Below are 12,519 nucleotides of genomic sequence, written 5' to 3'. Positions count from 1 at the left end.
AATCTGTAAGCCATATACAGCAAAAATGCTCCTCTAAAGCTACACAATTAAAAATGTTAATAATTAATATGCTCAAATATTTGCTTAGAATAATATCCCTCAGCCAATAATTACTAATGTACATAAAAAAGCTAATAGATGGTTTTAGCAAGTAGATCAAAGAGAGCGACTAATTTTCACCCCCTAAAGTAACAAACTACAAGCTCACATAGCATCAGTTCACAGAGGCCTACAGCACCTGTACGGAGCACAGTTACTCCACATTAATGACTAGGAGCTTTGCCAAAACACCGGCTCGTCAGGCTGGAAGTGAAATTGGTGAAATAAGGCTCCAGGAATAGAACAGCATGACTCAGACTCTCTGGAACTTACCTGGGAACAAATGCTTGCATGGTCCCTGTGGAAGGTCAGAGACGGAGATACTGCAGCAGTGATGTGTGGGAGAGGCTGAACCAAATGACTTTGTAACAGGCTACAATGCAGAGAGAGGAGGAGAGAGAGGGAGAGAGGGACTTCCTGCTCATCTGAATGATGCACACAATCGATACAGACTTTCTGTCGACTGAGGCCAATGCAATTAAGTCCATACACACTTGAGCTGAGCTAAACGTGTGCAGCAAACACATTTCTTCATTCTGGAAATGTTTGATCTATAAGTTGTATGAAGACATCCACATGTGAGTGTTGCAGCCTCTCTCTGCCATAGTATGTCAAGACTTGGTAAGCACAGTTATTCATTCATTTAGACACATATTGGGGGCTCAGGCCATTTTCAGCATATATCAGACACGCTTTGGTCGTCTGATGGCAAACCTCTATCCTCCTGCATGGGGCCTCCGACCTGTAAAGTCAAACAAAATGGGTGCAGGTTGGCATCTTTTCTTTGGGTGACATTAATTTTGCAACTGCAAAACAGTGCATATTCAGCACATTAAAATTACAAAGGAGTGAGCCCTAAGACACCCCATTTAAAATTCATTGAGATTTGTGGCAAAATGTACCCATGTTTGAAAGATTGTCTCCTTCCACATAAAAGATGAACATGTAAAAATAAAACAATTTAAATGGAGAATTTAATCTATACAACAGTGTCCATACAACTAAGAAGAGTCTGTGTATTTCAGTGTAGGGAGTGGGCTTGGACTTGGAGTGGACTTTTGCTAGATATATAAATGAGGAAAGGTTGTGTCGGGGGACTGCATATATATTTTGTAACACTGGGTGGTACTTGGACTGTAAATAAACTGGGTTTCTTACTTAATTATTTAATTGGGTGGTAAATAGACTGGGGATAGCTGTATATTAGTTGTAAATACATTTGGGAATTTGTTGAAATATTATACAAGTTACAAGAAGTAATGTAAGAGGGGTAGGGTCATAGAAGTTTTACTTCTACCTACTCCTTTTTGGACGTTGTTATCTTTGTCCTTTTTTTTTGGGTTCGAAATTAAGTCGTTCATTCAGATACCTTGGGACTGTAGCTTATAGCAAACATTTCACAAAATGAAGTAAATAGTGCATTTGTTGGGGACATTTTCAGCTGTGGGTTTGGTGCTCTAGTGCACTGGGTCTCAACCTGGAGCTCCAGATCCCCACCAGGGTTTCCCTATAGATTCACAAGAGGTTGCGAGGCCTTCTTGAATATAAGGGGTGTAAGAAAACTTTTTAAAAAACATATACAGTAGGCCTTTATTCCATCACTTCATTCTTTTTTTTTTGGTTAAAAAAATAGAAGTTAAAAAATATTACAGGGCACGTTGAAGTTGTGAACACAAGCTATATTCACAGAGTCTTCACTCTCTGCTAAACAGCCTCGTCCTGCATTAGACAAGTGTGCACTCAAAACAACTAAAGCGCTAACGAAACAACAATTGCAAAGCAACAGTAAAGGAGGAAGAAAAGGAGAAACACTGAACACTGAATTCCTAAAAAAAAAGAAGCCTTTAAATGTGTGTGATCATAAAAAAAATAATCATACATAATACAGGGTACCCAGTAGCTCAGTGGGTAGAGCAGGCACCCCATGTACAAAGCATGTCATCCCTTTGCTCCCCCTTTCACACTTGGTCTGTCCCATCTATTAAAGGCATAAAAAGTCAAAAAAAAAATCTTAAAAAAAATACGTAATGGAAATAGGAAATAATCTGCCCAAAATTAATCATAATCGCTCATTTTACACAAATTTCCTGTAGTTAGGCATTTGTGGCTAATTGTACAGTTTATGAGCTGTTATGTGCTGTTATTGTTATGCTTCAAATATAATATGGAATATCCATGAAATATGTCAGTTGGTCAGGGGTCGTCAGTTTACTTAATGTTAGAAGAGGGCTCCCTTAAGGAAAGAGGCTGGGAACCAATAATGTACCCCCTTTTAAATATTTTTCTTTAATCTCTCATAACAGCTCACGTACCCTGTGCAGTACTCCAGAGTACCACTTGGGGTACAAGTACCCCCATTTGAGAAACACTGCTTTAGTTAGCATTTAATGTAACAACATGACAGTGTCAGTGCAACCACATGGCTCATCACTGTGTTGTGGTTCCTGGATAATAACTAAACTCTTTAGCACTTACACTATATATGGCTATGGCTATACAGGTAATAATTGCACCCAGCTCCAAGCACCGTTAGTCACATATGATCAGTATGAACTCTGTATGACACAACAGGACAGAATCGAGTATACAAAAGTGAAAGAACCAGGGTTTATTTTAAAAACACGACAATGTGAGAAGTGTCATTCTGAAAGTAACCAAAGCCTTGGCAAAAACAGTGCATTCTGTAAAAGTGAAAAGTCTCAGTAAAATGTACAGTGGTGTCCAAGTCTGACTAAACTACCAAGAACTCTGTTGAATCCACTTAGCAGAAACTTATTCCACACGATGAAGCATGACTACACAAACATTCGTCATGTCTCCACAGAGGTAATTTGATAATATATTTGATATTAATAACTGATATGTCTGTCCTTTGCCCTAATCACAGCTTGCACTTTTTCTGCATTATTGAGAATTCACATTATTCCAGCGCATCTCAGAGAGTCTTGTACTGTGACCTTATGTTTTGCCCTTTATTTGTTTCAGATGTTCCCGGCCATGTTCAGTGACAGAGAGGTTGAGATCTGGAGATTATGGAGATAAACGCTGGCACTCTTTGCTCCTCTTTCAGATTTCACAGTCCTGGCATAGTTGTGATCCATATGTAGGGTCAGTGTCCTGCTGGGTAACTCTTCCTCTGCGCAACTAATACTAAAAAGTCCAACATGACTTTGCGGCATAAAGTTGTCCTTCTGTTAAGTTCATATTTAGCTAAACGTGTGTATTTCAGCTACTGTTTGACTCTGGTTTATGAACTTCACCAACCTGTCACATGACCGCCTACACACAAAAGCTCCACGTTTACAACTGTAAAGTTTGAATCACCTAATCTTATGGTTTTCAACTTTGACATTTTGACACTGATTGGTTTAGGTCTGATGTTTTGGATAAATATGACTAGGTTGTAAAAGTCTCTCTGCAAACACAAGATTTAGCTGTTGTTTAACACTGCGACAGTTTTCCATCCATCTGGAGAACAAGTTGTCCCTGAGGTGCTTCACTGAGCGCACAGTTACAAACAACTGCTTTTTTCCCCAAAGTCAGAACATTATGAGTAGTGATAATAATGCATAGAGGACCTGCTGTGATTTGTTAAAGACCCACAGCAGCACTAAATGATGCAAAGTCTGACTAAATTGTGTACTTTTGATTAAAAGACCCCCTCAAGTGTAAATCAAGTCTTAACATTTCCACTTGATGTTTTTCTATGTGTTACAAGACATATCGAGCAAAATAAGCAGTCAACGCCATGGTTGAGCATTTTGTCGATGGAACTGCAGTGTCCCAATGAAAAAAACAAAAAACAAAACACGGATTCAGACAGCCAAGGTTTGTTACATCACAAACCACACCAATCAGACGGGCTACCATTAGTAAATGTCGGGCCATTGGCGAGTGTCTGTTGCACCAGTTTTTTGGTAGGGGGCAACAGAGGGGCAACGGTGACGGGGCCTTTTGTTTTTGACAGTGGAACCTCTCAGTGAGAAAAATCAGAGAAACAGAAGTGAGGAAAGTAAACAAATGGCTTAAGTCAAGAGTGTGAGATCGAACCTAACTTGTTATATCAGGTAAGATATTTTTTTTAGCCACTGAACTTATTAGCATAAACAGTTTGTAAATGATTGTTGTTATTTGCTAGTACACAGTAAATATTATTTGCTCTTTCAACATCAGGTTATAATTTTAATGTGATATTTGGCTAACTAGCATCTTGAATCCATCCTGTCGGCCTTCTAGTTCCTCGTTCTCAAAGAGAAATATAGACTATCGTAGCCTGCTGGTATTGAGGGTTATTTCCTCTCACACAGGCGCAGAACTTAAGTGCCAGTTGGCCATTGGCTGTAGTGTTTGTGGTGCGTTTAGTATAACACAGGAGATGTGAGCCAATGCAACAGTCGGCCTCCGTTGCCACTAGTTCTCCGATGTCGGTTTGGTGTGTGTAGGCCTGAAGGAACCAGTCCCTTCGACTTGAGAAACAAGGGGCATCCTAGGAGAAGCAGGAGTAGCTATGTATTTGTATTTTGCACGTTAAGGTTTACTTTCACTTCATCTGAGAGCTGGTGATCGGGAACAAAGTTAATCTAACGTTAGCAAAACATGAAGTGTTTGATAACTTAGTCAAGCTGAAGGCTCGTGTTATCTGTGACTATTTACAAGCAGAGGTTTGTGCGTTTGATGAGCAAAGTAGAAGGTGAGCAAGTACGCTCGAGCAGCAAGAGAGGTGGTGAGGGGCGGGGCTTGTATACATACTCATAAAATCATGCATACATAAAAAAGGCAAAGACGTACTCTGCGTTTCAAATCAAGTACTTTTTCTTTCAACTTCAAATGAAGTAGTATGTCCCAGTTGTATGCATACTCCATGCAACAGTATGTACTGAAGTAAAGAAAAATTTGTAATGCAGCAGCAGAGTTACATCTGAGCCATTGTAAGGCTTGAGGGGATTTTTTTAATGGAAACAAAACATATTAATATGTAATTTTGATGAGCAGAGAGGAAGTTTTAGGGGTTCAATCCATGCCCACAGTGGAGCTTTAAAGCAGTAGAGTGCTGTTGGTGAAACAGTTCTTGGTAGAGGACTTTAAGACCACTGTATCTTACAGCTACAAGTGTGTAGGTCTGAGTGGAATTGTAATCGGTTACAAAAGTGCTATATCAAAGCAAACTTCCATTTTTAAGTACTTTAAAAAGTTTAAAAAAAAAAATCTATCAACTACATTTCATCCTATACTTTAAGAACATTCAGGAATTGTTCTCGTTTATCATATGAAAGATGCTTTTTTTTTTCTTTTTTGCTCACTCTTTAGTTGGCCGTGTTGCCCGTGTAAACAACTGGGATGCATTAAGTTACTGCAGCTGTTTTTTATCTTTCCAAAATATTGTCTCACGATACGTTTCAGGCAGTGACAAAAAGAACCATTTTAATGTCACCAAGACAGGCATTACTTATGGCTTCAAGTGTGTTGATAAACAGTTCATGTCATTGGCTTTTAGTTTTCCAGTTTAGTACAGAACCTAACCTTGAGACAAAGAAAAAGTGTGAGTTATGATGAGTGGAAAAAGCTCTGTAGAAAGACAGATTTATGGATTAAGGCTTTTCAGGTTGTTATTGGCAGGTAAAAACCCTGAATTAATCATTTCCTAAGTTAACAGCCATGTCATATTTTTGAGGTACAGGTTTCAGCTCCGACTCCAGCGTAGTGACCGATTTCTTATGCCTTTTCAAAGAGCAACCACATAATGAATACTGCACCTAAACAACAGCAATCAATAATGCCTTTCTACAGTATTTGTCATGTTGTAGACTGTGACTTTAGACTGAGAAAGCTCCCGTTCTCCTTGGTGGATATGTCCGGTGTGGAAAATAAATCCCTTTCTGGTGACAAGCACTCTGTAAAACATGATGAGAACAACAAAGTATTAGGAAGAACATAACCTGATTTAAATGTAATCCAATACAGTAATGAAGCCATGTTTATAGAGGGTTTCTTGATATATATTTTTACTTACATTCATCCTCGGGTAAAGCATTTTCTAAAGGCCCCTCTCTTTCTTCATCTGTCTCCTCTGCCTCCTCTTCAGCTACTACATCCTGCTGTTCTTCCTCTCCTTCTGACACTACCTCCTCTCCTAGTCCCTTCTCTCCTTCAGACACTATCTCCTCTTCTGCTGCTGCCTCCTCCTCTGCTTTGTGACTCTCCTCCTCTGCATCTGCTACTTGGTTCTCCTCTTCAGGCTCCTCTTCAGGCTCCTCTTCACCTTGTACCCCCTCTGCTGTCTCTTCTGATAAGACAACTGACTCATCTTGCTCCGTCTGATCCTCCTCCACTGCCTCAGCTTCCTCTGCAGGAGCAGTTTCATCTGTCACAGCGTCCTCCTGCTCGACAGGAGCTTCACCCTGTGCAGCTGCCTCTCCTTCACTTGCCTCTCCTCCCTCATCTGCCTCTGCCTTTTCTTCTGAGATGGGCGCCTCTTGTTCTACATCTGCGGGGAGTGCCTCTTCTTCAGTTGCTGCAGCTGCCTCTTCTATAGCTGCGGGAGCTGCCTCTTCCTCCATCTGTCCCACAGGCTGCATCAATAGAAAGCAATAATATACTGTGTATTAATTCACAGTAGACCGTAGTCTGGACAGAAAATCATTTATATGTCTGCTATGTGGACATCCACGTGTCTCGGTTAATGGAATGAGAGAACAAAACAGGAATCTATACTGTGTGAATGTAAGTGAAGATGTGAATTCATCAGAGACACCATGCAAGGCAATTAGCTCCTTCAGAGTAGTGAGATGAAAATCTCATTATGGTTCCCTTTGGGCACACAGTGAACAGAAATAGCAGAGAGACCATGTGTGCTAACAGTGTGTGTGCCAGGACATGTCACATGTTCTCACATTATAGTTGAAGTACAATCTTATGTTACACAACTGCTTTTAAAACTGTCCATTTTGATTTTTTCAAAAATGTGTGTCACCCATTCAGTTATGTATTTTTTTATTAAGAGAAATTTGATTTAGTCTGGTCACACACATTTGATTTGTTCAGCAGTTCAAGTAGATATGTCAGCCTGCTGCAGAAGGATTAAAAATGTCAGCGTAATCTTCCTACATAGCCTTCTACCTACATTCATTTTAAAAACTAGTGACAAGTGTGGTCCAGACTGACATTACCAGTCCACACACAGACGTATCAGATGTTAAAGGGACAGTTCACCTCAAAATTAAAAATACAGATTTTTCCTCTTACCTGTAGTGCCATTTATTAATCTAGCTTGTTTTAGTGTGTTGCAGAGTGTTGGAGATTTCAGCCATAGAGATGTCCGCCCTCTCTTAAATATAATGGAACTAGATGGCACTCGGCAACAGCAATGGCTTTCCAGAAATCATGACCCGGTTACTCAAGATAATCCACAGACCTTGTTAGCAGTTTCATGTAGGAACTATTTCTTTCTACCAAGCTACACCCACCAATTTAATCACAGCGGAGAAGAGGCATTTATCTACTCATGGATGAGAGGCTCATGCTAGTGGCAGCATGGGATGTTAACATTATTGGCATCCTCCTTGGCTGAGTTGTAAGGTTAGCTAGTTCAGTGGTGCTAGGTGAGCTAGCAGTAGATGCACAACACTTCCTACATGAAACTGCTCACAACAAGATCTGTGGATTATCTTGAGTAGCAGAGTCATGATTTCTGGAAAGAGGCATTGCTGTTGAGTTTTTCAATTGTACTTTCTCGATGCTTTAAGCACCACAAGCTGAGTGCCATCTTGTTTCATTATATTGGAGAGAAGGCAGACATCTCTATGGCTGATATCTCCAACACTCAGCAACTCACACCAAAACAATCTAGACTGATAAATAGCACCACAGGTAAGAGGGAAAATATGAAATTATGATTTGGGGACCTGCTTCTGTATGCTTTCCAGCTGAGCCCTGAGTTTAGAGTCCAGAACCTGCAGACTCTGATGTACCGTACTGACCTGTTCCTCCACACTGGCCTGCGGGACCTCCTGGGACTTTTCACTCTCAAGCAACGCTCTGAAAGACAGAAGACACTCACAGTGAGAGTTTGTAAGTGAGAACATTTGCCATAATCATGTCAATTTTTTTTAATGGTGCAAAATCATAACAAAAGTTATATCAAAATAGTATTCACTGTGTAGCTTCATGAAGCCTGAACCTTTATTAGCACCAGTAACTTCATAACGTTGCTTTCTTATGTGCAGCAATACCCTGTGAACCACAGTTCTATGATGTTGACATAAGCTTCAAAGAGCGCTCATATTACATTCAGATTGTACGCCAACCATTCAGCTCCAAAAATCATCAATACAATAGAAATGTTTATACAGATCAGGGCAATCTTACACTGTGAATATGAGGCCTACAGACTCTGGTCTAGAGAGGAACAGAGACTCAGACAATGACAGCCAACAGGGCTTTGACAAAGACAACATAAAGTTATGGGTCACAGGAGGGGAGCTATTTTCTCCCAAGCTCCAAAAGCTGATGCTTTTTGCCTCAACCTACCTGACTGTAGCCATCTCCTGTGTGCTGGCGTCAAGCTGAGCCTGGTAGGTGTTCAACTGCTCTTTGAGTCTGAGCACCTCTGCAGCCTGTCCGTCCAGGGTGGCGCTCAGCGTGGCAACCTGTCCAACTTTCTCCTCCAGCTTCGATTCCGCTTCGTCCATGCCCCCCGTCAAGACCTCGACCTTCTGGGACAGCTCGGCGCTCAGCATGGCCAGGCCCTCCACCTGAATCCTAACACCCTCGAACTCCTCGCTCTTCCCCTTCAGCATGGTCTGCAGCTGGCTCAGCTGCTCCAGAGACACGGTGGCCTGCTGCATCTCTGCCAGGCGGGCTTTCATCTCTGTGTGGAGCGACAGCACCTGAGCAGGTAGGTCAGACGTCTTGAGCTGTTCGGCTGTAGCCAAGGCCATGCCCACTTGTTTCTGGGCCAGTGCGTAAGAGTCCTCCAGGGCATTCAGGCGGCTCTCCAGGCTCTCTGAAACGTGCTGCTGCAAAGAGACATACAGGAGTGATGTTGAGTCAAGCTGGCAACTTAGAGTAACTATCATTCTCATTGAGCTGGTGCTTCAACAGTCTCTTTGGTGTTGTCAAAAATACTGGTTTACCGATACATCAACTCTGAATATTTAAAACTGTTTCAATACTTACTTTCAGTAGTATTGATACAACGGTACCAGCTGTGCATCCTCAAATTATGTCTTATTGCTAATGTTTACTACAGTCAATCTGCTGTTTTCTGCTACTAACCAAAAGAAGAAGAGTCATTGTTGTCATGTTATACTCATTTTATTTATCTGTTAATTAAAAAAACTAAATTTGATGCCATTAATGTCATTTTTTGCCCTGTGGTATTGAATATCGGTGCGTTCAAGTTCTTGTATCAAAGTTAGAAATCCCGGTATCGTGACAACACTAGTCTCTCTGAGATGCCAAAGATGCTTAAATATTCAAATTATATGTTCTTTGAATATTAACTCATGAATACTGCATTTCTCTGACCATATCCAGGTATGTAAGTCCAGAAAATAAACACAGCATTGCTTAAATACTCAAGCCTTACAACTCAGCCCTATGCCCACTGATGCAAGCTGTAGCAGCATGTTTTTTTCTTTTATCAAATTCTTATTAAATCTACCTAACCTGTCAAACCAGTATCAGAATCTGAACAGCCAATCAGAACAGGTATGACAGTGCATCGTCAGCTCAGTAAAACTTACTTCCTTGTAAGACCTTATGTCATTCAAACTGAATTTACATAAAGACACCACTTTTTCTCACAATTTCTCAGTTAAATATGTTAATTGGGAGCAAAACTGAGGGCAGTAAGCCAACCAGCAGTGTTGGTAAGACGTTGCAAATGCAGTGGCAAACTTATGAGTCACAAAAGGGCAATTAACTGCTGGTGCAGGAAATATTTCCTTAACAAGACTGAGCTAGCAGAGCTGAACCAAAAGGTGAGGCTGCATGGAGGAAGCGGGAGTGGGCGGAGTGGAATAGTTTTGGTTAAGTACCCTTATCTCCTTGGAGTTCCCTGCAGCAACTTAAACATACTTAAGATATCACTTAGTACCCCCATGAACCTTTGTTTGCAGTGACAATACAGGGTCTGTTTATTTATGTAGATGCATCAAACTGTAATATAACTGCCTCTTCAAGTATTACGACTAATACTACAGAATCAAAGACAGTATTTAGACAAATTTTGTCATTTTGGAAACACAGATGAAACAATCATGAGTGTCTGCTCTCTTACAATCTTCCCACTGACCTGTAAACAGCCTCTGAGCCGGTGTTCAGTATCACAGACTAAAATTAGCCCTGGCACACTTCTGTCTTGTTTCTTATTATTTTGGCAGCATCCTCTGCACAGCTCTGAGAGCATGTTGTTGACTTGTGTTATAAAACAACAGAACACAGAAAATATAATTTATAAATCTAAAATGATATTAGAATCAGTGATAAGGTCCCTGCAGTTGTAGGTCAAGAGTAATCCTCATTACAAACGTCAGCAGCTGTGTGGATGTTAGAAATAGCAGCGTTTTGTACTCACTCCAGTCAGGCTGTTGGCACTCTGAAATCTGATAGAGGCCTACAGGTCTTGCCACTTACTTTCCGTGCATGCAAGTAGCAACGCGCACTGTGAGCATGTGCTGAGGCCTTTTCTTATTTAGTTTAAGTGCAAATCAGAAGCTCATGGAAAGACTTTAAGTGGATTCATGATAGGATATAGGCCATCACAGGAGGCGTCTTGTGCGCGTAATGGCTGCAAACTCAGGTGACTGATTAAACCCTCATAAGGAAAGACAGGCTTCTTATTTATTTTTAATTCCTTACCTCCCTGCTCGACTGTCGCATTTCTTCGTGAGAGGACTGTAGTTTCACTATTTTCATCTGCATGCCCATGAGACTGTCTGTTAAGTAGGTTAAACTTTGGTGCTGCTGGAAACAGAACCATGCGCCGGTGGCACCGCCAATTACAATCAGCAGGAATAAAACCAAGTGCAGCGCGTAATTGTTGACTCCGCCGCGCACTTCTGACTCCACAACTTCATTTTTGAAAAAGTTATCTTCATGCTTGTGGTTGCCTTTCCCTCTTCGATGCTTTGCAGTCATTTTCCCCCACAAAGGACACAATGTTCTAGGCAGGCAGAGAGGTGAGAATCAAGGAGCCGCTGGGTCAGAAACACAGGAGCGAAGTGTACGCGGCGATTTCCTTCAGAAGGCTCCTTTAAAAAAGCAGCGCTGCACAAACCGAGCCGGAATCAATCACCGCGCAATAAAGTACCGAGAGGCTGCAGCTAGTTTCTTGATGAAGAGGTAGAGCAGAAGATGAGGCAGGCAGGGAGGCGTGGACCGCAGGCAGCGTGATCGTCCATTCAGGAAGAGCAACGGGGAGTAGGGGGGCTGGGCTGCCTGCCGGGAGTGGCTGAGCCTCCACCACCATGTGCGCTGCTGTCATCTAATGGAAAATCCACACGTACGGTTACCCTGCGCTATTTTTTACTGCAGCCGAGCTCAGAGCCTCGTGTGGCCTGCAGCAATTACACGCTTCCGCTGTGGGGCCACCATGGGTTGTAATGACGTGTCATGACTTGGCTGGAGGAAAACCCTATTACCAGAGATTCATTTCTAGTGACCCTATTAATCAATTAACCTGATAGTTGCTGTCCTTTGTACTAATAACACAGCCTCCTTTTAAAGAATGTGGCTATGAGACACATTCAGTGACATGCACAGAATGTGGAAAGGGCAACATTTCTATTAAAGGTCACCTTCAGTTTCTAAGATGACAACATGTTCTTGACCTTTACTGCAGGGCATGAAAATCTCTACAAGCAGATATCTCCACATGTATGCAGAGTCTGTAGGCAACGGGACAAAACTGTGGCATGTTCAGCCCCGATTTTGCACTGCCTTTTCAATCAAAAATTGTATGTACAGTAAAGATCTAGCAGAATTTAGTTTATTTACACGTTGCTGCTGATTGGTTACACCTCTAACACTCCTACCAAACCAGAGAAAACATAAGTCAAAGCCCGTTGCACACCACATCTTTTTGAGGAGACATGTCATTCAGCCTGGAAACTGTAGCAAAATGGTGCACACTGTTTTGAGAGTGAACATGCCCCTTGTTTCCATTTGTAGTTCGAGTAGTATTGACCAATCATGTTTGAGCAGCAGGTAAACAGTCTGTGTTGTAGTGTAGATTTATTCCCAATTAAACAAAGTTAAGTTGGGCACCAGACATGACAATAAACACAATCCTACACTGTCATTTTTAGTGTTTGATTATTAACCGTAATCATTTGATTTGAGTCTGTTTTCGGTTGAATATAAAGAGGTTCAACTGAAGAATGAAACAATGATTTGAGTTTTTCCCTTCATGTTTTGTAG

General features: G+C 41.4%; 1 protein-coding gene across 1 annotated transcript; it reads right to left on the bottom strand.

Annotated features, from left to right (window-relative positions):
- Positions 1 to 2,661: 2,661 nt before the first annotated feature.
- On the bottom strand, positions 2,662 to 11,525 carry LOC126402706 (uncharacterized abhydrolase domain-containing protein DDB_G0269086-like). The gene is made up of 5 exons (XM_050064889.1): positions 10,960 to 11,525; positions 8,626 to 9,113; positions 8,076 to 8,133; positions 6,110 to 6,668; positions 2,662 to 5,990 (listed from the first exon to the last, which is right to left on the bottom strand). Coding segments are annotated over exons 1-5 (1,386 nt in total). The 5' UTR covers positions 11,239 to 11,525; the 3' UTR covers positions 2,662 to 5,988.
- Between the last annotated feature and the right edge of the window lie 994 nt (positions 11,526 to 12,519).

The sequence above is a fragment of the Epinephelus moara genome, chromosome 16 (genome assembly GCF_006386435.1).
Source record: "Epinephelus moara isolate mb chromosome 16, YSFRI_EMoa_1.0, whole genome shotgun sequence".
Classification (NCBI taxonomy): domain Eukaryota; kingdom Metazoa; phylum Chordata; class Actinopteri; order Perciformes; family Serranidae; genus Epinephelus; species Epinephelus moara.
This window is presented reverse-complemented; position numbering and strand designations above follow the sequence as displayed.